General features: G+C 39.2%; 1 protein-coding gene across 1 annotated transcript in view; it reads left to right on the top strand.

The window, feature by feature from the left end:
• Positions 1 to 267: 267 nt before the first annotated feature.
• The window catches only part of DLG1 (discs large MAGUK scaffold protein 1), a 285,441-nt gene continuing 259,435 nt past the window's right edge, over positions 268 to 26,273 (top strand). Inside the window, exons 1-4 of the mRNA XM_081085333.1 lie at positions 268 to 646; positions 1,127 to 1,175; positions 1,862 to 1,993; positions 15,693 to 15,859. Of these exons, the coding sequence (XP_080941459.1) occupies positions 1,157 to 1,175; positions 1,862 to 1,993; positions 15,693 to 15,859 (318 nt within the window). The 5' untranslated portion in view covers positions 268 to 646; positions 1,127 to 1,156. The remainder of the gene's footprint in view (positions 647 to 1,126; positions 1,176 to 1,861; positions 1,994 to 15,692; positions 15,860 to 26,273) is intronic.

The following is a 26,273-nucleotide window of genomic DNA, read 5'->3' on the forward strand; positions in this document are numbered from 1 at the left end:
GAGCGGGGCCACTCGAGACGCCGCGGGGGCCGCCGCCCCCTCCCCAGCGCCCGCCCGGCCCTCCTCCCCCTTCCCACCCAAAGGTAGCGCGGAGAGCTCGGGGCGCCGCGCGAGCCGCCTCCTCACTTCCCATTGGCTGCGAGCGCCGGGAAGGCGGTCACGTGGGGGCGCGGCCAGCCAGCTTCGGGGCCGCCATCTTGGCGGAAAGTTTGGGGGGAGAGAGGTTGGGGGCGCGGAAAGAGGCGAGGTTCCGGGGGTGGGACGGCTAGGAGGGGCGAGGGCGAGCGGGCGAGCGGGCCCCGGCGAGCGAGGAGGCGGCGGCCGGGGACGAGGACGAGGCCGCGGGGGTGCGGCCGCCGACGGGAGCTCCTCCCCCGTTCTCGCACCCCCCTCAGCTGAGCTCCTCCGGCCCCGGGCGGGGCGGGGGGACGTGGAGCGGGGCAGGGCGGGGGAGCCGCCCCGAGTGGGTCCGGGGCGCACCCCAGCGCCGAGCGCACGCCGCTCGCGGGAAGTTTGTGGCGGCGCCGCAGGTGTGGGGGCCCGCGGAGGTGTGCATGTGGGGCGCGAGGGCGTCGCGGAGAGCGGCCGCTGCCCTGCCCGGCCCCCGCTGGAGTCGCCCGGAGGAAGCGAGCCCGGCCGGAGACAGGCAAGCGAGGGGAGGGGGCCCGGGCGCGGCGTGGCGCTCCGCCCGCCGGTGCCGTCCTCGGAGCGATTTACCGCCGCCGCCGGCTTCGGGGCTGAGGGTCGGAGCGCCCGGTCCCCATCCCCGTCGCCGGCGGGGCGTCTGCGCGCCGGTCCCGGGGGAGGGGTGGCCTCCCGTCTAGGCTTTCGGTGCGGGTCGGAGAGGGGGCAGCTTTCGAGGAGGATTGGGGGGCCGACGTGAGTCCGCGCTCCGTGGGCAGAGGGGTCGCCCCCCAAGTGAAACCTCGCCGGTCTGCCTGGCACCGCTGAGGTTCCAGGCGCTGCCTTTCACTAGGGAAAACTTTGCCCAGGTGGGTTGGGCAGGTGGGGCCCGGAGTTTTTCCGATGTGAAATGTAGGGGGGGTTGGGGGGGGCGGAGTGCCAGGTTCACCACGATTCTCTTCTCTTCTTTAGTTCTGTTTCTTTTCCGATTTCTGTTTTAAAGGTGTGTGCCTCTTCCTGATTCTGGGGGAAAATGCCGGTCCGGAAGCAAGGTGAGGATTGGTTATGGCACTGTTCCCGTGGACGGCACTCGCTTTTCTGTATGTGTGTTTTCTAATTGCTGTGTTTTATTAGTGTTTAACTCTTAACGAGACAGCACAGTCCTATCCTCCCTGCTTAGGGGATCCAAGCCTCACATCATTCAGAAGATGGACACAGCCATATGTGTGTCAAACTTTCTTGATCTCTCTCTAGAAACTAGAGGGGCAATGGATATTTTACCTCGGAACGTCGTCTTAAAAACTCTGAATTGGTGTTTTCATGTTTCGCAATATTATTCTTACTAAACACTATTTTGAGCAGCGTGGGATACTGGCAAAAAACTATTATTTTGAAACAGTTAATATTTGGGTTATAAGGACAAATTATAGATTATCTGCTTTTGCATATCAGATCAGCTGCAACTGTTACCAATACTTTGATTAAAATGATCTTTTATTGTGGTAGACTACCAGTACACATTTATTAAAACCACGTACCTTCCTCCTTTCTCTACTGTGACATATATTTAAATTTTTTTGAATCATTCTAAGGAATAGAGGTGTGCATGAACGTGGTAGCATCAGTTGACCAGGAGGATTTGGGAACTGCGTAGATGCCTTGCAGAATCATTTGCTGCACAGCTACTGTGTAATACTTTCTTGTAAAATAATTTTAATCAGACTCTTTTTTCCCTCAGATACCCAGAGAGCATTGCAACTTCTGGAAGAATATCGTTCGAAACTAAGCCAAACTGAAGACAGACAGCTCAGAAGTTCCATAGAACGGGTTATTAACATATTTCAGAGCAACCTCTTTCAGGCTTTAATAGGTGGGAGTTAAAACTTTATTTGTGACCATTATGTGTCAGCTAGGCTTAATGTTCCTTTGATTTAACTTACTTTAAACTTAAGAGCGTGATGTAGTTGGTTCTCTTTGAGGCATTCAGTAACTTGAACATCCAGTGAGTTATATATTTCGATAGGCCAATATTCTTTCCAAAGATATCTAAGACAGCCTTTCACTATGATTATTTTAGTAGTCTTCGAAAACAGTGTTTCCTGTCCTAGTATTAACTATTAAAAGAGGGTGTAGTTACAGAAATGTTTCAGCACCCTAAAGGTAACGACTGAGTAACTGTTAGCTTTCCGTATTTGACTTGTATTTCTCTGGAGTCCTTGAAAATGTTTGAAGAGTAACAGAACATTCATTTACCTTAACACAGACCTCTGTTTAAACTTGGCATTCAGAATTTTAGATCTGAAAATGGCCTTAGAGATAATCTTGTCCAATCTTATTTCACAGGCAAGAACAGAGTTCTGTATTCTTAATTGTTACTTAAATTTGAAGTGATGCATTGTTTTAAATGAGAACTGAACAAATAAGAGTCCTGCATTCTATTCCTGACACTGCCATTAATTGAATGATAGTACATAAATTATATAACCTTTTCTAGATACTATATCACCTAGAATGTGGATGCAGTAGAATAGTGGTTTTAAGACTTTTTAAAAAAATAGCTAGGTCCTTTTTAAAACAAAATCTTATATTTTGTAAGCAATCACCAGTAAATAAAACAAGGTGATTGGTCTCTGGCCCTCTCCTCCAGTTACCTTGAAAAGTGTGCAAACCACTGAACTAAAAATTTGTCTCTTCCAATTCTAAGAATAAAATTTTATTTTTTTATTAGTCACTGACTATATAACATATTAAAATAAGACCTGTACTTCATTGCATTATAGTTATTTCCTCAGTAACTTCCAAGTAGATACGGCTTTACATCTCATCTATCTGTTGATAGATAAACTTTTGATGTGATTTGAGGTCCACCTTCAAGTTAGTGTACTCAGAAATAACTTGCTGGTAAATTGATATTTTCTACTAAATTTGTTTTAGAATTAAAGAAGATTTTAAAAACACTCAATACACCTGAATAAGTTTTTAAAATTTAACATTATTGTAAACATTAAAAAATATACAAGACTAGAGAGAACAGTATAATGAACTGCTATATATCTGACACCTTAAAAATTAATCAACATTTTGCTTTTTTTTTTTTACCTTTAAACTGATGAATATATTTTATATTTGAATTTCTAAACTGATGTTTAAGGTCCAAATGGATGATCAAATTGGATTCTTCTGTAAAAACAGCAAAAAAAACGAAAGGAAAAATAATTTTTTGTTATTTGGTTTTCTAAACCAACATTAAACCTAGGAATGTTTTGTTTTGTGGGGTAACTGTTTAAAAAAGTAGTATGAGTATTAAGTCCTCTTTTACATATAGTTGTAGACAGAGAGAGACAGATGCAGTCTTCCTCTGTGTGAAGTTTGCAACTTAAGAAAATTAGTTGCTTAGTGAAGTAACCAAACAGTCTATGCTTAGATTTCTCTGTAGATTGGAGGTAAATTTCTGTTTGGAGAAAATTTTTTTTTACATATTCTGCCTTGCCTATTTTGAATGTTTTTACCTATTCTTATTCACAATTGAATTCTGACAGAATTAGTTTCCTAATTATTAAGGTTATATTTGTGAATCTTTGTCCTGCATAATTTCATTGGTTGTGAATTTACTTTGATATTTAGATTTAATTATATTTTAATTTGGGGGGGGATATGGTATCAGATTTTGGTTTAAGGAAAGTAATAGATTTTAGGAATTTTGAAACAGGTAGATTTAGTAGAGGTTTTTGTGTGTTTACATTCTGTAATTGAATTGTTGACAAATATATGCATTCTTTTCTATTTGTTGAATTTAGATTAATTTATTAGCCTTTATTTTTTCAGTGTTTGAAAATATTTAGGTCAATACGATTTTCTTTTTCTTCTGCACCTACACCATTGTTTTTGAAATAGTGTGATAATGTACTTTACACCTGTAAATCAACATTGCAGGATCATATGGTAGTTATATTTTTTAATTTTTAAGGAACTATCATACTGTTTCCCATAGAAGCCATCTTAATGGCTATCAGAATATGACACTTTTAAGTGTGTGTAAACAGAAATAATGGCTAACATTGAGCACTTTTTATGTGCTAATACAGCATCTGTTTAGTTATCATAATCCTATGAGGTGTATATTTATCTATGAGATGATTATACCATTTTATAGATTAGAAAACTGAGGCACTGAGAAATGACATCTTTTGCCCAAGGATGCTAAATTGTGGAGCTAGAAATTGAACTCAGCTAATCTGAATCCAGAGCCTCTCCTCACTGTCAACTACTAGGCTATTCCATAAGTTGAATTTTTTTTTTATAAATGTGTATTTTTCCCACTTGCCTGGGACTCTTTTTTAAAAAAATATATATTTTATTGAATTTTTTACAGAGGAATGGAGAGGGATAGAGAGTTAGAAACATCGATGAGAGAGATTCTCTCATCAGCTGCCCCCTACACACTACCTATTGGGGATGTGCCCGCAACCAAGGTACATGCCCTTGAACAGAATCAAACCTGGGACCCTTCAGTCTGTAGGCTGACGCTCTATCCACTGAGCCAAACCGGTTAGGGCTGAATATTTTAATGTGATAAAGACCACTAACAACAATAATATTTAACATAGATACTGATCTGTAGGTTCTGTTGTGTTGTTTTTTTTAAGTTTTTACTTTGAAGGTGAATGTTCATGATGATGGAATTTATGTATTTTGAAAAGTGTATTTAACTTAGTAATCAAAGGGCGAACTTAAAGGTATAATGGTAAATGTCAGAATTTCTTAGATTTTTTGACTTTTTTATTGGTTCCAGTAATGTTATATTTTAGTCTGTTGCTGTGTGTGTGTGTAACTTTGCAGGTTAGGTTTGAGAAAGGAAAACATTTATGGATGTGGACCAAATATTAGCTAAAATTTTATGGAATTGGAGGAAAATTTTATAAAATTTTTAGTTGGTGATTTTGATTGAATTAGATTATTTGTTAATAGTTTCATTTACTACTGCTCTGAAGCAGTGCTTTGATTATGTTGAATCTGGTTGAATTCTCTTTAGAACCTTTTTATCACATCTGTAAAGCATCTATTAATATTTTTTGTAGTTTAAGCTATTTCATCTATATAGGGTCAAATTTCTCTGCTGAATTTTTCCTTTCCTAATTATTTTTTTCAGTACTCTATCCAGTCTAGGACCAGGTATTGCATTTAGTTGTCATGTCTTTTTAGTGTCCTTTAATCTGGGTACATTTCCATAGTCTTCCTTTATCTTTTATGACATTGACATTTTTGAAGAACACAATTTTCCATTCCTCTTATTTTTTTATGTATTGTTTCTCATTTTGGATTTTTCTTATGCTTGCTCCTAATTAGATTTAGATTATGTATTCCATAGGGTTCTGCACATCCAGAGGTACACATCTTTTGCCCTTCATTGATGTTACTTTTGATCACCCAATTAAGGTGTTATCTCATGTTATCTCATTACTCTACAGCAGTGGTTCTCAACCTTCCTGATGCCGCGACCCTTTAATACAGTTCCTCATGTTGTGGTGACCCCCCAATTTCATTGTTACAAATTGAACATAATTAAAGCATAGTGATTAATCACAAAAACAATATGTAATTATATATGTGTTTTCCGATGGTCTTAGGCGACCCCTGTGAAAGGGTCATTTGACCCCCAAAGGGGTCGCGACCCACAGGTTGAGAACCGCTGCTCTACAGTTACTGTTTTTTTCCCTTGCATCTTATAAGCAATCTACAGGCCCAGTGCACAGATTCATCCACAGGTGGGGTCCCTCGGCCTGGCCTGCAGGGATCAGTGGACCTCTGTGCTCCCGCAGCCCGGCTTTACCCGCCAGCTTGTCAGGCTCCAGCCCGCTGTCCACGTTGATCCCACACAGCACAAAGTAGTGCGTGAAGCAGCAGGCGGCTGGGGAGGAGCCTGAGCCCGGGCTGGGCACCTCGCTACTCCCGGCTCTGCTGTGCCTGCAGGGGAGTGTCTGCAGGAGAGGCTAGCGCTGCTGCAGCTGCACTCGCCAGCAGTCAGCAGCCCGTCAGCTGAGCGGCGCTCCCGTGCTCCCACTGTGGGAGCGCACTGACCCCCAGGGGGCAGCTCCTGCATTGAGTGTCTGCCCCCTGATGGACAGTCCGCATCATAGCTACTGGCCGGTTGTCTGGTCATCTGGTCTCTTAGGCTTTTATATATATAGACTAGAGGCCCGGTGTATGAAAATTCATGCACTGGCTGGGGGGTGGGTGTCCTCAGCCTGGCCTGCCCCCTCTCACAGTCCGGGAGCCCTCAGGTGATGTCCTACTGACGGCTTAGGCCTAAGTCATAATCTGGCCTCCCTCTGCAGGAGACAACCAGGCTGATCAGGGGAAGGTGCTACCCCCATCACCCTGCCGCCGCTGCTGCCTCTGTCCTCCCTCTGCGGGAGGTGACCACGCCGATCAGGGAAAGGTGCCGCCCCCATCACCCCACTGCTGCTGCCACTGCCGGCCCTCCTCGGCCCTCACAGTCACTGCAGCTTTGTTCAGAAGGATGTCCAAAAGACATCTGGTCTAATTAGCATATTACCCTTTTATTAGTATAGATTGCTTTTCAGCAAAATTGTCACCTACAATTTAGCATTCATTGATGATGCTTGCCTGAACCAGTTTTTACTATGTTCAGAATAACAGTTTTATAAAAGTAGCACTCCTCCGCATTTTCCAATTAACACTTGGCATCTTACTGTAATTAAGAGCCCTTCTCCCCCATCTATTTCTCTGTCCATCTGTTGATGTATCTATCTATTTTCTTTCAATAGTTGATAATTTATTACTATCCTTAATATTTTTGGTGCTCAGATTGTCTCAGATTTATCTAGTGGGAGCCCTCACAAACTTGTTCTTTTGTCCTTATGACATACCCTATCATTTTTTAAAGCATTTTCTTACTTTTGGCATAACATGATATTCTAGGTTCATTTGTACATATCCAGCCCCAGCCTTGGAATCAACCATTTCTGAGAAGCTCTAGTTCCTTTTGATACACCCCTTGTTTTAAAGAATATGTATGTTAATACCCTATGGCTGTTAGTCAAATAGTATTTAAAGTAAAGTAATTTATTGTTGGATACTGGCTTGACATTTTTCCTGTTTCTAGTGTGTGAAGCACAAATTGTAATACAGTTAAGTTTTATATGATATTCTTTGGTGATCAAAAAGGCTATTTAAATGTACATTGGCTTAGAAGAAAACAGTGAATCTGTGCTTGAGTAGATTTGACAGTTGTCTCTTAGTTAATAAAAACATTGTACTTTTAGTCAATTAACTGATACAAGTTTTTCTCTCTAAATGGCAGGGTTATGTTTCAATGTTCATTCAGCCTTCTCTCCTCTTTGTTCCATAGGGTGAATATCCTTTTAGAATGTTTTTCTTTGTGTATACATATGCACTTTCATTTTGCAAACTCCCTGCACAAATAGAATTGTTTCTTTCATGGGAATTGATACTTAAAATCAGTGTGTAAAGTGAAAAATCCCATCAGATTAAAATTATCCTTGAAAATTTTTCCGGAATTCAACACTGTCTGTCATTAACTACAGTACAATTGTTTTTTCCTCTAGTGGAAAGAAATAATTTTTTCTTCAGTTGAGCAATAGATGAAATAGTTGGCTTGTGATTAAGTAACCTGTTATACTAAAAGCTCATAATTCTAGAATCACACTCAGCACAGTAAGATACAGAGAGGTGCTCACATTATGAGAAATGCATGAAAATGGACACTATATGAGGGAACAATCTTCATCCTTCTAATTTTTTATTTGTGACATTCACTTACTGGGGGTGTCTGATAGGTAGAACGTTATCTTTTTTTGGTAGAAGGAGGTGCTGTAGGTGAATTTGCCCAAGTGCATATAGTGTGACTTTTCTGTATTACCCATATTAACTATTTTTATACTACAAAATTTATTATTTGATATCTTTCCATTTTAGTTGATTTGTGCAATTTTAAATGACTGTTTACATTGTATAGATTTACTGTAGTTTTATTAATGATGTCCTAGGAATATTTAGGCATATAATTTTTTGGCATTATAGACAATATTGCGTTTGTATATGCCTCTTTTTTCTGCATCCTTTATTATATCCTTGGGATGTTTTTCTAGAAATGAATTGCTAGATAGAAGGGGATATGGATTTTAAAAGGCATTTGATGTAATTCATTAAATTACCCTTAGAAATATTTTATAGATTCAAATTTTTAGGCAGTATGTAGAAGAATGACTAATTCACTATACCTTAAACAAGATGGAGTATTATTAATCTTTTTAATATTTTTATTCTGATATGTAAAATACATATTTAGTCATTTTGATGTTTTATTGTGTATTTCTCTGATTAAAGAAATGACCAATGATGTCAGGATTTTCCTACATTGTTTCTTTTAATTTATTTTGTGAATTGTTTGTTCATATCATTTGCCCCTCCCATCACCTTTTCCCCCCTTTTTTTCTTAGAGGTATAAAATCTGTTAGAGATATTAACTCTATATGCCGTGTAAGTTGCAGCTAGCTTCCCTTGTTGTCATTTGTTTTTAAACTTTTATTTAAAAAACACATAGGTATGTTTATATATGGTTAGATTTACCAATTGTGTGTGTGTGTGCGCGCATGCTTATTTCTTGTTTTTTTTTTTTAATATATTTTATTGATTTTTTACAGAGAGGAAGGGAGAGAGATAGAGAGTTAGAAACATCGATGAGAGAGAAACATCGATCAGCTGCCTCCTGCACATCTCCCACTGGGGATATGCCCACAACCCAGGTACATGCCCTTGACCGGAATCGAACCTGGGACCTTTCAGTCCGCAGGCCGACGCTCTATCCACTGAGCCAAACCGGTTTCGGCCTCATTTCTTGTTTTTAGTACCATGATTAGAAAGGCTTTCCTATCCCCAAGATGATTATTATATTTAAATTCTTTCATGGCTTCTATTTTTAACATTTAAATCTTTAATAGATTAGAAATTATTATTTCTTTAATCCTCACTTGAGTGTGTGTGTGTGTGTCTGTGTAAATTGATTTGAGAGTGAGAGAGAGAAAAAAGAAACAAACCATCGTTCGGTTGCCTTCTGTACATATGCCCCGACTGGGATCAAATCCATAACCTAGGGATGTCAGGGCACTTTGGGAATTGAACCCGCAACCAACCAACTGAGCCACACTGGCCAGGGCTAGATTGGAAATTATTTTGAAATCAAGTATGAGATTGCTTTTTAAAACAGAATTTGTTACTTATTATGCTCCCTTGTACGTTTTCTTAAATTATTAGACTTTAATTTTTTTCAGCAGTTTTAGGTTTACAGAAAATTTGATTGGAAAATACAGAGTTCCCATATCATCATCACCCCCCACCCCATTCACCTATTATTAACGTCTTGCACTAGTGTGGTATATTTGTTAACAGTTGATAAGCCATTATTGATATATTGTTATTGACTAAAGTTCATCATTTACATTGGGGTTCACTTTTTGTGTTATACATTGATAAAATTGACATTCACATTTGTTGCTTTAGCACATGTATCCACCATTTTAGTATCATACAAAGTAGTTTTACTGCCCTAAAAATCTCTTGTGCTCCACCTGTTCATTTTTTCCTCCCTCCCCCAGAACCCATGGCAACCAATGATCTTTTTATTATCTCCATAGTTTTGCCTTTCAGATTGGCTTCTTTCACTTAGCAACATGTATTTAAGGTTTCTCTGTCTTTTCATGGCTTGGTAGCTCATATATATATATTTTTAAAGACTTTATTTTTAAGAACCGTTTTGGGTTCATAGCAAAATTGAGAGAAAGGTACAGAGATTCCCCACATACTCCCTGCTTCAACATATAACATAGCCTTCCCCATTATCAACATCCCCCACCTGAATGGTACATTTGTGACAGTTGATGAACCTACATGGGCACATCATTATTACCCAGAGTCCATAGTTTACCTTAGTGTTCACTCTGTTGTACATTTTATAGGTTTGGACAAATGTATAATGACATGTATCCACCATTATAGTATACAGAGTAGTTTCACTGCCCTAAAAATCCTCTGTACTCTGCCTCTTCATCACTTTCTTACCTCTAACCCCTGATAATCACTGATCTTTTTTTGTTATCTCCATAGTTCCGCCTTCTTCAGGGATGGCATATAGTTGGAATCACACAGCATGTAGATTTTTCAGATTGGCTTCTTTTATTTAGTAATATACATTTAAAGTTCTTCCACATCCTTTTATGGCTCATCGATAGCTCTTTTTTTTTTTTTTAAATACTGAATAATATTGATTGTCTGGATGTACCAGTTTATCTTTTCACCTATTGAAGTATATCTAGGTTGCTTCCAAGTTTTGGAAGTTATGGATAAAGCTGCTACAAACACATGTGTATAGATTTTTGTGTGGACATTTAAGTTTTCAACTTATTTGGGTAAATACCCAGGAGTGCAATTGCTGCATTGTACCATAAGAGTATGCTTAGCTTTGTAACAAACTACCTAACTGTCTTCCAAAGTGGGTGGCAATGAATTAGAGTTCCTGTTGCTCCATATCCTTGCCAGCATTTGGTGGTATCAGTGTTCTGTATTTTGGTCATGCTAATAGATGTAGAGTTGTATCTCATTGTTTTAACGTGCATTTCCCTGATGACATGTGCAGCACTTTTTCATGTGCTTGTCTATGTGTAATGTAAACATAACTTTATATGCACTGGGAAACAGAAATATTTGTGTGAAGTGTTTCATTGCAATATTCACTGTCTTAGGATAATCGCTTTTGTGTGGTGGTTGGGAACCAAACTTGCAATATTTCTGAAGTAGGACTGTATTTGTTTTGTGTCACTACTTTCAGTTCTTTTGGTTATATACTTGGAAGTTGAATTCTCTGTGTAATGTTTTGAAAGACCACTATACTGTTTTTTTCTACAGTAGCTGCATAATTTTATATTCTTGTTAACAATGCACAAGGGTTTAATTTCTCTACATCCTCATCAAGGCTCTTTATTTTTCTGTTTTGTTGATGAAGTACCACTATCCTAGTGGGTGTTTTACTCAGCTTATTTTGTCTTAAGCCTGATATTGTTTAAATAATATGAATATTTGGTTGTCTAGTCCAGCGGTCGCCAACCTTTTGGAACTCACAGACCACCAGTGGTCCAGACCACCAGTGGGCTATTGCTGCTCCAAAGGTTTTCTTAAACCAGCAGTTGCCAATCTTTCAGACCTCACAGACCACCAGTGGTCCGCGGACCACCAGTTGGCAACTGCTGCTCTAGTCCATGGGAGCTCAGATATAGCAAACTAGAAAGGCCTGTTTGATAGATGAATATATGACCTAGATTTAAGGCATTTCAATTGCTAGTAGCTAGATGCAAACGAACTTTTGAAAAACTTATGTAGGGAACACTTTGTTCCTTAACCATACCAGATAGTAAAATGTTACTCTGAGTTGTATTAGTCTAGATCTCAGTTGTCCTATATGGTAACCATTAGCCAAATATAACTATTTAAATTAATTAAACCTAGATGAAATGATAAATTCAGTTCCTCAGTCACACTAGTCACATTTTAAGTGTCCAATAGTCATATGTAGGTAGTGGCTACCATATTTAGAGAGAGTGGAAGGAAGGGGGAGAGACAGAGAGAGAAATATCAGTGTGAGAGAAACACATCAATTGGTTGCCTCCCGCAACAGCCCGGACTAGGGATGGAGATAGAGCCTACAACCTAGGTACTAGTATGTGTCCCTGACCAGAATCAAACTGGCTGCTCTAACCTATGAGCAAAACCTAGCACAACTAGGGCAACTATAGAGCATTTTTATCATTGCAGAAAGTTCTTCTGGACAGCATTGGTCCAGATTTTCATTAGAGATGTTATTGAAGAGTGAATACAGCGGTGTTTGTTAGTTAATCCTATATAATAAAAGCCTAATATGCTAAGTATCTGGTTGTCCGGTCGGCCATTCAACTAATCAAAGCGTAATATGCTATTGATATGCTAAGTCCGCTCAGTCGCTTGGTATGATGTGCACTGACCAGATGCTCCGACTGGTAGGTTAGCTTGCTGCTGGGGTCCGGCTGATCGGGACTGAGTGAGACGGGCTAGACACACCCTGGAGCCCTCCCGCGGTCCCTTCCTGGCTGACCAACCTCCTGCATCCCTCCCTGGCCCCGATTGTGCATCTTTAGGGTCCCTCAGCTTGACTTGTGCCCTCTCCCAATCCGGGACTCCCTCGGGGGATGTCTAAGAGCTGTTTTCGGCCCAACGGCGGAACGACCAGTCGCTATGATGCACACTGACCACCATGGGGCAGATGCTCAATGCAGGAGCTTACTCCTGGTGGTCGTTGCGCTCCCACAGGAGGGGCATTGCTCAGCCAGAAGCCGGGCTCACAGCTGGTGAGCGCAGTGGTGGTGGCAGGAGCCTCTCCTGCCTCCATGGCAGTTGGACACCCCCCGAGGGCTCCTGGACTGTGAGAGGGCACAGGCTGGCCTGAGGGACCCCTGAGTGCACGAATTTCATGCACCAGGCCTCTAGTTATAGAATAAAAGGTCACATAGAAATTTAAGATTTGAAATTTGATTTACATTAATAATTTTATGTAGTGATGTGGGCTACTTAAGATTGGTAACTAACCAATTAATACTCATTTAGTGCTCTTGAGGCAAATACTGTACTAGGAGTTCTGAATTTTCTTCGTGTTGTTATTGTTATTTTTGTTTTTTTAGTAGGAAATACCTGTGTCTGTCTATCTCTCTCTCTCCCGTCTCTCTTGATAGTTATAAATATACTAAAGGTCCGGTGCACGGGTGGGGTCCCTCAGCCTGGCCGGCGATCAGGTCCGATTGGGGCCTGTGGGGGCCGGCCGGCTGGGGAGGGACTGTGGGAGGTCTCCAGGGCATGTCTGGTCCTCTTGCCCAGTCCCAATTGGTTGGACCCCAGCAGCAAGCTAACTTACCTGTTGGAGCACCTGCCCCCTGGTGGTCAGTGCTCATTATAGCAACTGCTCGAGTGGTCGACCATTAGGTCGGACACAGCATATTAGGCTTTTATTATTCTACTAGAGATTAATTTATTATACTACGAAGAGATTCGTGCAATAGGCCTTCCCTTCTCCTGGCTGCGGGCACCAGTTTTCCTCTGGCACCCGGGACCCAGGCCTTCGCTCTGGCCGGAGCCGCCTTCCGTCCTCCGTCTTCACAGCCCCAGCTGGAGCCACCTTCTATCTTCCGTCTTCGCTGCTCCAGCTCGCCTTCAGTCTTTGCTCTGCCGCCTGGAGCCTACGTATGCAAATTAACCGCCATCTTTGTTGGCGGTTAATTTGCATATCATGCTGATTAGCCAATGGGAAGCGTAGTGAAGGTACAGTCAGTTACCCTGTTTGTCTATTATTAGGATAATAAAAGCCTAATATACTAAGTTTCTGGTCAGCCATTCAACCAATCAAAGAGCAATGTGCTAATGATATGCTAAGGTCACGCAACTGCTCGCTGTGACATGCCCTGACCAGCATGGGGTAGACGCTCCAACCAGTAGGTTAGCTTGCTGCTGGGGTCAGCCGATCGGGACTGAACAAGATGGGCTGGACACACCCTGGAGCCCTCCCATGGTCCCTCCCCAGCTGGCCAACCTCCCGTGTCCCTCCCTGACCCTGATCATGCACCGGTGGGGTCCCCTTGGCCTGGCTTGTGCCTTCTTGCAATCTGGGACCCCTTGGGGGATATCAGAGAGCTGGTTTTGGCCCGATCCCACAGGCCAGGCCAAGGGACCCACTGGTGCACAAATTCATGCACCGGGCCTCTAGTATAGGATATTTCCTACATATAAAAAATATATATCTTACATATATAGAAATATATGCCCTACTACATAAATAAACACATACTCTCACACATATATCTTCTACAAAAAAAAAAAAATTCCCTAATATTTTCTGGAAAATAGTCCATATTTGAATTTCCAAATTTGTTACAATGTATTTTATAGCCCCTCTCTCTTCCTCCCACCACACATACTAGTCAAGGCTCAATGTTATAGTTGGTTGCTATGTCTTTTTCATTTCTCTTATACAGAAAAATTTTTGCTTTCAAACAGTTTTTCTCTATCATGATATTAATTTTTTACAGAAACCAGGGCAGTTTTTTTGTAGAATGTCCCCTTCCCGATTTGTTTTGTTGCTTGCTTTTCTGGTGTCATATAATTTGTTCCTCTATCCCCTTTATTTCCTGTGAACTAGAAGTTGATTTTAAAGACTTGCTTTAGGTTCAGGTTAAACAAATTTTGGTAAGAACACTTTGTAGCCAATGCTCTGAATTTGAATTTTTTATTTTCGTGATGGTTATGTGAATAGTTTTATATAGTGATTTATGATTTATAAATGCTTTCACATACAATTTTTTCTAGTAATATTCTTGAAACCTTTGAAGTCAGTTATTTATTGTATAGATGTTAGTTTTTATTAGCCCTTTACTTAGAAAGTTGTACAATTACACTGGTTATTAAAACTGCAAAGGGAGTTACTTTGTCTCTACTATCTTCACATGTTTTTAAAGGAAATACTAATCTTTTCATCATTCTGAGAAACAAGAAGTAAAAGTTACTCCATCTATGTTATTTATAGTTATTGTGTATAATTCTTCTATACAGAACAATGGCCACCTTTGCTGATATTAATTTCCCTCCTTTAAAAAAATCAACTCAAAATTAAACCAGTAGGTGAATAAAGAACTAACTGTTGTAAACTAATATAGAATAAACTGTCACTCAGAGCTTCTGAGCAGCGTGAATAATCAGTGTTAATGTATCAAGCTTATATAATTCCAGCTGATAACAAAGTAACATGATATTCTAAATTATCCTGTGCTGCTATTAGTATGTTTATGATTTCTTTTAGAGTTTTGTCAGACCTTTAACTGATTATTTCTAAAATAACATAAACTGTTTAACTTAGCTATTTCTAAATATCCAGACTAGAGATATCTAAAAATGCTTCTAGTTTATTGATTTTATTTTCACTTATTTTTTGTTTTGTTATTGTTTGGTTAGAAGAGCCATTAAAACCACTTAAGAGGTTTACATGCCCAGCCTGGATATTGGTGGTACAAAGATATAAAATATCACTAATAAGTCATATATGCAGAATTTATAATAATATTAGCTGCTTTCTATTAGAAGCTTATTATGTGCCATTGTGCACTTTGCATGTATTATTCAGTCCTTGTAACAATTCATAATGATAAGAGGCAAGTTATCAGAGGTTAAGTAACTTGCCTAAATATGTAGCTAATTGGTGAAAAAGGAGGTATTTTATTTAACTCGGTACTGACTTTGAAGTGTAAAAAGCCTATGACTTTTACTCTATGCCCTGCAGGTTCTGATATGCTTGTGACATAATAAAGTGAAACGTATTTACTGTTTAAGCATGCTATAAGGTTGGACTTACTGTGCTAATCTAGAGTAAAATTTTTGCCTTTGGATTATGTTGTTTTAGCAATGCATAGTTTAATTAGAAAATATAAATACTTTTTTTTTTTTCCTTTCTTCACCTGTAGATATTCAAGAATTTTATGAAGTGACCTTACTGGATAATCCAAAATGTATAGATCGTTCAAAGCAGTCTGAACCAATACAGCCTGTGAATACTTGGGAAATTTCCAGCCTTCCAAGCACTACTGTGACTTCAGAAACACTGCCAAGCAGCCTTAGCCCTAGTATAGAGGTAAGATAAAAAATTTTTCCCTTAGGGCTACTAAGTTTTTTTCATTTTATTAAAATGGGCACTTTGTGGAACTACTATTTATAATGGAATAATGAGGATAGGATTAAAAATACTTTTGAAAAGAAAAGCTCAGAATCTCTGGTGCCCTGGTCTTAAAATGGTGTAAATGGTTTGAGGTGTGAAATACTGGCTTTAGACTATTAAAAAATACTTTGTATGATAGACTTCAATGAGGCTCTATCTGTGTGATACTTAGATAGAAACTATATGTACTTTGAAAAAATAGTTTTGCTCTGGTATTCTTTCTTAGAAGTTGAATATAGTTTTGTAGTCCTTGGCAGTTTACTTGCTATATTTATCCTAAGGATTCTGTTTATTGTCCTGAAAGATTGTATTATTAAAATTTTAGAGACTGATCAATAAATTCAAAGGTCAGCATTGGTTTCTATATTTTTCTGTAATTAAAACTGTCGAGTTTTCATAACTATTTTCATAATGTTCTTTTTTGTTAAATATTGTTGCTGGTAGAGTTAGACGTGACATAACAGAGATATGAAGCATTTTGTAGTGAAGATTCTGTCTGAGAAACATTAGTAATTTGAAGGTGGTTGTCTGACTGAATATGATTCTAGTCCCTTGTAGTTACTACTAGAGAATTGCCTGGAAAATTGAATCAGCTTCTGTTTGGTGTGTAATAAATCAGGAACAAGTAGTGGTGGGCAGCAATCAGACAGCCCTTTGGCAATGAATGAGACAGTTTCTCAGTTTCTTTATGTTACGTAACAAAACGGAATTTTAGAGCAAGAAAAATCAAAACATTTTATCCCTCTCCTTCATTTTAAAGATGAAGAAACTGAGATCCAGAAGAAAAACTGAGACCTAGTTTATTCAGCTAGTTTGGGAAAGTCTACCTTTGGATTTCAGACCTCTTCAAACGCAATTCACAGTTCTCTTTACTAATCTTGATATGTCCTTGTGTTTCCCTTTGATTAGAGATTCTAGTGTAGTATTTTCTGTGTCCTTATTTTCCTCCTCTATATTTTTCATCACTTTCTCTTGGATAATTTTAGTTTCCATTCCCTTTAGTTGATATATCATTTGTGTTTATAATAGTCCATTTCAAATAGATTTTTAAATGTTAATTAATCATACAATTTGATTTTTAAAGTGATATGGTTATATCCCCTTTTCATTTAACTTTTTTTGTTTTTGGTATGTGTGCCCTTTACTTTGTACATATGTCTAGAGAGATGTTTGGAATAATATTTGTTTAATATGAATGATTGTTTCTGGGTGATGATTTTTTTTCTTATTTATACTTTATTACTTTTTAAAAAAATAATGAGCATGTGTCATTTTCATAAAAACAATCCTAATTCTAAAAGAAGTGTGCTACTTTTAGAGATTGTAAGGTAGAGTATTTGAAAGGAAGCAAGATGCAAGTAGGGGTAAGAGAAATTGCCTAATTTAATGAGAAATTCCAACAGAAAAAGGTGCACCAGCATGTCTGCTATAACAGAATACTAGATTGGATAGCTTATAAACAACACAAATTTATTTTTCACAGTTCTGGAGTGTGGGAAGTCCAAGATCAACTCACCAGTAGATTCATTGTCTAGGGAGAGCCCGCTTCCTGGTTCATAGATGGCCAGCCATCTTCTCCCTGTGTCCTCACATTAAGGAAAGAGTGAGGGAGCATTCTGGGGTCTGTTTTATAAGGATACTAATTCCATTAATGAAGGCTCCACCCTCATGACCTAAGTACCTCCTAATACCATTGCATTCGGGCTTAAAATTTCAACATGAATTTTGGGGGACATTTAAATTCCATCTATGGTAATCCTGTTCCTGATAATATAGTACATTTAAAGTGGATCAAAGATTCAAAGGTTAAAAAAATGAAATAATAGCCCTAGCCAGTTTGGCTCAGTGTAGAGTGTCGTCTTGCCAACTGAAGTGTCCTGGGTTTAATTCCGGTTAAGGGCACATACGTGCTTGATCCCCAGTGGGGGGCATGCAGGAGGCAGCTGATCAATGATTATCTCTCATCATTGATGTTTCTATCTCTCCCTCACTCTTACTCTCTGAAATAAAAAGATATATATTTAAAAAATGAAATTATAAAAGTAAACTTTTAAATGATTTTTGGATAAGGAAAGTTTTTCTAAGCATGACAACAAAGAAAACCCAGAAAAATTAAAAAAAAAGGTTAAGAATGCTGACTTTGTAGAATATGTTTGTGGGCTTCACAAAGTTTGATTGTTTGAACTTTGATTATAGAACTTCTGTATCTTGAAAGATACAATAAAATGAGAAATGACAAACTGGGGGGAAGTTGTCGTATTTATGGAAAAGGACTAATTTCCACCCCTCTCAGGAAACCTCTTACAAATCAGTAAGAAAAAAAGCCAGTAAACTAGAGAAGATGACAAAATATAAGAAAGCAAGTAAATTACTATCTAATTAAACATTTAATTCTATTAGGATTCTGTAGAAAATAAGTTAATTTTCTCAGTGCTTTTTTTTCTTTTTTCAAAAAATTTTCCTCAACTCTGGTGTGTGTCTGTTGAATGATATTTCTGATTTTAAGAGTTTAGTTTAAAAACAAAATGTTATCTGTTTTCAAATAGGAAAAAGCCAACATTCAGTAGGAAAGTGAATAAAGAATGTGAATGGGCTGTTTAGAGAAAAATAAACACAAATGGACCAATAAGCCTATGAAGAGATGTGCAACTTCATTTTTAAAAAATGCAAATTGACAATGGGAATATTCTAATTTGATTATCAAAGATTAATTAAACAAGGAAAGAGAAACGTTTATGCTGTTGATAGGAGAAAACAGTGGTGTAACCTTTTGGAAAGATAGCTTGACAGTACATATTCATATCCTTGGATCTAGCATATGTTCCAAATGTACTTACAAATTATTGATATATATTAAAAGACATATATGTGTGTTTGTATGTATGTGCATGTTCATTGCAATATTTGATATTAGTAAAAACCATCAAGGAACAAATACAAATATCAGAAAGAAACTGTATAAATACATTATGGTGTAGCCACTTAATGCAGTATAAAATAGCAGGCATAAAAATATCTGTTTATCCACTATGTGTTATTCAGTTATTGAAAGCAGATTGCATAGCAGCAAGTATAATATAACTGAAAAAAGTGAGAGGTTAGATATGTCTGGAATATTATAAACTTAGTCCACTTTCAGTGTATAATATTCTCTTGTTTTCAGTTGTCCCTGCTGTCTCCAGGCTCCCTATTTCAGCCCTCTGAGTTCATCTTCCGGGGAGGGAAATTAACTGAGTAATGTAGTGAGGGCATCTCCTTTCCCTTTTGACCTTGTGATTTAATGCTTGAAAACAATCCATCTGCTTTAATTTATGTAGAGTTTTAGGAGATAGTAGAGTTAAAAGCATATATTTAGTCTACTAGGTTTAATCTGAAGTCCTCTAAACACTGACTTAAAATTATTTAAGTACTTTGTATTATTTGTATATAAAGGTGCACAAATCATAAATATATAACTTGCATCCCTGAGAAGCCATATATCGAAGGAAAGAAAGGGAAAGAATTTATCTACTGGCATCAGTTCCCCTGAACTTTAAGGATGTGGATTTGTTGGGTGCAGGGAATATGGTTTTTAGTTTTGTGATTAACAGGAAAGTTTCAAGTGAGGAGGTGAGAGATGAGAGGTGGACAAGAGTCCAGAGGCCAAGGTGTTGCTAAGGTTGCTAAGGTGAAGGCAGATGTGGCAGTTTGGAGGCAAACATTGGAATGAGTTGTGAGGGCACATACTAAATCTGGTATAGTGTCTCTACTCTCTTACGATCTAGTCTCTTCGATTCTAGTGCAGGAGTCCTCAAACTATGGCCTGCGGGCCACATACAAATACAAATATTGTATTTGTTCCCGTTTTGTTTTTTTACTTCAAAATAAGATATGTGCAATATGCATAGGAATTTGTTCATAGTTTTTTTTTAAACTATGGTCCGGCCCTCCAACGGTCTGAGGGACAGTGAACTGGCCCCCTGTTTAAAAAGTTTGAGGACCCCTGTTCTAGTGGAATAGCCCTCCCACCTCCGCGTCCCCCTTTAAATGGCATTAACTTTATGAAGAGACTATGCCAGCTATTTTATAGAATACCACACACACTGTATTTGTTTAGTTTGTTGCCTTGTGTTTAAGTCATTCCACTAAGTCCTGTATTTCTGGTAACAAGGTAGATGTAAAAGTTGATTAGACTCATTTTTGGGAAGCAGACTTCATGATTATATATTGTACTTCACATGGTATTACATTAGGCAGCATAGAATATCAGGTTGTTGCACTTGTGCTGATGCTTGATTACTTAAGGGTGGTGATCTCCAAATCCTCCATTGTATAGGTATATTATTCTCTTTGTAGTTATTAAGTATCTAGGGAGTAGTACTTCAACACCTTATATTGAGTGAATTTTTACCTTATTAATGATCCTTGCCTGAATCACTCACTTTATTAGAAGTTTCAAAATGTTGACTTCCTTTCCTAATTTTATCAGTTCATCTTATTTATTAGTTGGTATTCTCCTGAAAAAAGGAGAATACCATTTTTCCTCATTAACTAGGGATGAACCTTTGTTCCTCCTACAAAAACAAGGTAAAGCTTATATTTTCTTTTAAAGACTAGCTTTTAGAGTAGAGCTTGTGCAATAATCCCTTTCAAAGGTGGCTAATAAGTTTCATCACTTTTTCTTGTTCTCTCTTTTAAAAAACTATCACTGTGGAGAGATTTTTATTTAATGAGTACTTTGTACTTTTCTTCTGGGACTTATATTTTACTGTCATTTGGGCCTTTTTAAATCTCTTTTAAAAATTATTTTGAAACAAATTACATCTACAGAAAAATTAATATAATAAACTGCCATTTTTGTCACATTTTCTTGCTCTCTGCACACGCACACACATATATATATATAAACTTAAAAAAAATTCTGCTGAACCACTTGAGAGCAAATTGCTTTACTCTTAAGTACTTCAGTATGTATCTCCTTTGAAGAGAAGAACATTTTCCTAAAATTTTTAAAAATTTTCTATTTTATGAACATTTGTAAAAAAAATCTAGTATGTAATCACAGACTAAGGAAATTTAAAATTGATACAGTGTTATTATCAGTCTATGTTCAAATTTAGTACATTTCTTATCTTTGGTACCATCCTATCTAATAAAAGAGAAACATGGTAATTAGCGTATGACCGCTACCCTTCCCATTGGCTAATCAGGGTGATATGCAAATTAACTGCCAGCCAAGATGGCGGCCGGCAGCCAGGCAGCTTAAACTGAACATGAGGCTTGTTTGCTTCAGTGACGGAGGACTGCAGCATTCCCCGCCTGCCTTGCCGGCCTCAAAGCTTGCAGTTTGAAACATAGTTGCAAATATAGAAGCTAAACAAAGCCCCAGAAACCTTCTTTCAGCGAGCGGGGATCTCAGAGCTGGGGTTGATACAGAGTTTCGATTGTAGAACCCAAAAAAACCAGATACCTGTTTTCAGGAGCTGAGGCCTCAGAGCTGGAGCCAGAGCTAAAGCTGGCCCAGAATAAAAAAAAAAGAAAGAAAAAAAGGAGCAGTTGGGAGCTTCAGTCCCAGCCTGAAAACAGCCCTCAGCCCCTCACCCAGACTGGCCAGGTACCCCAGTGGGGACCCCCCACCATGATCCAGGACACCCTTCAGGGCAAACCAGCCAGCCCCCACCCATGCACCAGGCCTCTATTCTATATAGTAAAAGGGTAATATGCCTCTCAGCACCGGGATCAGCATGACAGGGGACAGCGCCCAAACCCCCTGATCGCCCTGAGGCTCTGTGTGACAGGGGGCAGGGCCACAACCTCCCTATTCACCCTGCTCTGTTCCTGACAGGGAAGGCGCCCCAACCCCCTGATCGGCCCTGCTCTGTGCCTGATAGGGGGGAGCTCCCCAATCCCCTGATCACCCTGCGGCTCTGTGTGTGACAGGGTGCGGTGCCCCAACCCCCCCACCCCATGGGCCCTGCTCTGTGTGTGACGGGGTAGAGCCATAACCTCCCCATTGGCCCTGCCCTGAGTGTGACAGTGGTGGTGCCCCAACCCTCTGATCCGCCCTGCTCTGTGCATGACAGGGTACGGAGCCCCACCCCCCTGATGGATCCTGCTCCGTGTGTGACGGGGAAGCGCCCCAACCCCCTGATTGGCCCTGCTCTGTGCGTGATGGGGTGGCGCCGCAACCTCCCCATCGACCCTGCCTTGAGTGTGACGGGGAGGTGCCCCAACCCCCCAATCGGCCCTACCCTGAGCGTGACTGAGGGTGGCATCACAACCTCCCAATCCGCCCTGCTCTGTGCATGACAGGGGCGGCGCCCCAACTCCCCAATTGGCCCTGCTCTGAGCCCGACCAGGGGCTGCACCTAGGGATTAGGCCTGCCCTCTGCCACCCGGGAGCAGGCCTAAGCCAGTAGGTTGTTATCTCCCGAGGGGTCCCAGACTGCGAGAGGGCACAGGCCGGGCTGAGGGCCTCCCCCATCCCCACCCACCCAGTGCACAAATTTTTGTGCACCCAGCCTCTAGTCTATCCTATAATTCTATATTCCTGAAGCAGAACTCCATCTCAGTCCTTTTTGTTTTTAATCCTCACCCAAGGATATATTTACTGATTTTAGTGAAGGAGAGAGAAAGAGAGAGAGAAACATAAATGTGAAAGTGAAACATTTATCAGCTGCCTCCAATATACACCCTGACTGGGGATAGAACCTGCCATCCTTCGGTGAACAGGTTGATGCTCCAACCTTACATCTGACAAAATTTTATAGTACAACCTTATGAATTGTTGAAATCTTGAATTCTTGCCTTCAGAATTATTTACAATCCCATGTTTTGGGGGTCAGCTCCTTGTGCTATTTCCTTTATCAGTGCCCTAGGGTTCTTATCGTGCTTTCTGATGCTTTATTTCTCTAGCAGAATGTCTCTGTTTCTCAAAGACAGTACGTCAGAGACACTAGTCTGAACTTCCTCTCCCACCAACAAATTTACAATGTTGTCTCACTTAATTTTTCAGTTTTTTTTAATTTTAATAATTATTTATTGTTGAAAGTATTATATATCTCCTCCTTTTTCCCCCATTGACCCTCTCCAGCCCACCCCTCCCCCCACCCCACACCCTCACTGCCCCATTGTCTGTGTCCATGGGTTATGCATACAAAGTGTTTGGTTGATTACCTCCCACTCACCTATCCTCCCTGCCTTCCCTCAGGGATTCCACACTCTGTTCCATGCTTCCATGTCTCTGGATCAGTTCCACTCATCAGTTTATTTTGTTACTTAGATTTTGCATATGAGTGAGATCGTGTGATACTTGTCTTTCTCTGACTGACTTATTTCACTTAGCATGTTACTCTCCAGGTCATCTCCATGTTGTCTCGAAGGGTAAGATATTCTTCTTTTTTGTTGCTGCATAGTATTCCATATTATAAATGTACCACAGCTTTTATATTCACTCATCTACTGATGGGCACTTGGTCTGATTCTAGGTCTTAGCTATTGTAATTGTGCTGCTGTGAACATAGGGGTGCATACATTCTTTCTTATTGGTATTTCGGGTTTCTTAGGATATATTCCTAGAAGTGGGATCACTGAGTCAATTGGCAGTCCCATATTTAATTTTTTGAGGAAACTCCATACTGTTTTTCACAATGGCTACACCAGTCTGCATTCCCACCATCAGTGTGCTAGGGTTCCCTTTTCTCCACATCCTTGCCAGCACTTGTCATTTGTTGATTTGTTGATGGTAACATTCTGACAGGTGTGAAGTGATGCCTCATTGTTGTTTTTAATTTGCATCTCTCAGATGATTAGTGACTTTGAGCATGTTTTCATATGTCTCTTGGCCTTCCAATGTCCTCTTTCGAGAAGTGTCTGTTTAGGTCCTTTGCCCAATTTTTGATTGGATTATTGTGTTTTTTTTTGTTAAATTGTATGAGTTCCCTGTAAATTTTGGAGATTAAACCCTTATTGGAGATAACATTGGCAAATAGGTTTACCCATGCAGTAGGCTTTCTTATTGTTTTGTTGATGGTTTCTTTTGCTGTGCAGAAGCTTTTAATTTTGATGTAGTCACATTTGTTTATTTTCTCCTTAACCTCCATTGCCCTAGGACAGTGATGGTGAACCTTTTGGGCTCGGCGTGGCAGCATTTTGAAAAACCCTAACTTAACTCTGGTGCTGTGTCACATACAGAAATTTTTGATATTTGCAACCATACTAAAACAAAGACTTATATTTTTGATATTTATTTTATATATTTAAATGCCATTTAACAAAGAAAAATGAACCATAAAAATGAGTTCGCGTGTGACCTCTGACACGCGTGTCATAGGTTCGCCATCACTGCCCTAGGAGCTATATCTGAAAAGATATTGCTATAACATATGTCTGATATTTTGCTGCCTGTGGATTTTTCTAAGATTTTTATGGTTTCCTATATTACATTTAAGTCCTTTATCCATTTTGAGTTTATTTTTGTATATTCTGTAAGTTGGTGGTCTAGTTTCATTTTTTTTTGCATTTATCTGACCAATTTTCCCAGCACCATTTATTGAAGAGACTGTCTTGACTCCATTGTATGCCCTTGCCTCCTTTGTCAAATATTAATTGAGCATAATGGCTGGGGTCAATCTCTGGGTTCTCTGTTCTGTTCCAGTGGCCTATATGTCTGTTCTTGTTTCCAGTACCAGGCAGTTTTGAGAACAGTGGCTTTATAATATAGCTTGATATCTGGTATTGTGATCCCTCCAACTTCTTTCTTTCTCAGGATTGCTGTGGCTGTTCGGGGTCTTTTTTTATTCCATATGACTTTTTGGAGCATTTGTTATAGGTCTGTGAAATATGGGGATTGTATTGAATCTATAAATTGCTTTGGATAGTATGGACATTTTAATGTTGATTCTACCAGTTTATGAACACGGTATAATCTTCCATTTGTTTATGTCTTCCTCTGTCTTTTCAGTGCCCTGTAGTTTTCTGAGTATAGGTCTTTTACCTCCTTAGTTTAGTCCTAGGTGTCTTAATTTTTTTGATGCATGGTAAATGGGATTGTTGTTTTAGTTTCTCTTTCTGTGAGTTCATTATTGGTGTATAAAAAAGCAATAGATTTCTGGGTGTTAATTTTGTATCCTGCTACATTGCCGAATTCATTTATTAAGTCTAGTAGTTTTTTGATGGAGTCTTTAGGGTTTTCTATGTACAATATCATGTCATCTGTGAATAATGACAGTTCTACTTCTTTTCCAATTTGGATGCCTTTTATTTCTTCTAGTCTGATAGCTATGGCTAGCACTTCCAGTACTATGTCGAACAGGACTGGTGAAAGTGGGTATCCCTGTCTTGTTCCTGTTGGCTGAAGGTTTGTCATATAGGCTTTTATTATGTTGACGTATGATCCCTCTATTCCCACCTTGCTGAGAGTTTTTATCAAGAAAGGGTGTAGGATTTTGTCAAATGCTTTTTCTGCATCGATATGATTATGTGATTTTTGTCTCTCAATTTGTTTATGTGATGTATCACATTTATTGATTGTGGATATTGTACCAGCCTTGCATCCCTGGAATAAATCCCACTTGGTCATGGGGTATGAACTTTCTGATGTAATGCTGGATCCGATTTGCTAGAATTTTGTTGAGGGTTTTAGCATCTGTGTTTATCAGGGATATTGGCCTGTAATTCTCCTTCTTTGTAGTGTCTTTACCTCGTTTTGGAATTAGGGTAATGTTGGCTTCATAGAAAGAACTTGGAAGTGTGCATTTCTCTTGAATATTTTGGATTAGTCTGAGGAGGATAGGTTTTAGTTCTTCTTTGAATGTTTGGTAAAACTCCCCAGTAAAGCCATCCAGATCAGGACTTTTGTTTGCTGGAAGCTTTTTGATTACTGCTTCAATTTCATCGGTTGTTATCCACCTATTCAGGTTTTTTTATTCTTCCTGATTGAGTTTTGGAAGTTTTTATGTTTCTAAGAATATATCCATTTCATTTAGGTTGTCCAGTTTGTTGGAGTAGAGTTCATAGTATTTTTTTTTTTTGTTTGTTTGTTTTCTTTTTACAATCCTTTGTATTTCTTTGGGGTCTGTTTTTACCTTAACTTTTTAATTAGTTTTTTTTTTGTTTTGTTTTTTGTTTTTGTTTTTTTTTTTTAGTCTTCTATCTTTGTTTTGTGGTGAGCCTGGCTAGAGGTTCATCAATCTTGCTTATCCTTTCAAAGAACCAGTTCTTAGTTTCATTGATCTTTTGTATTGTTTTTTTTTGGTCTCTATGTCCTTTATTTCCGCTCTGATCGTTATTATTTCTTTCCTTCTGCTTACTCTGGGCTTTTCTTGTTGCTGTCTTTCTAATTCTTTAAGTT

The sequence above is a fragment of the Myotis nattereri genome (assembly GCF_964212035.1).
Source record: "Myotis nattereri genome assembly, chromosome: 3".
Classification (NCBI taxonomy): Eukaryota; Metazoa; Chordata; class Mammalia; order Chiroptera; family Vespertilionidae; genus Myotis; species Myotis nattereri.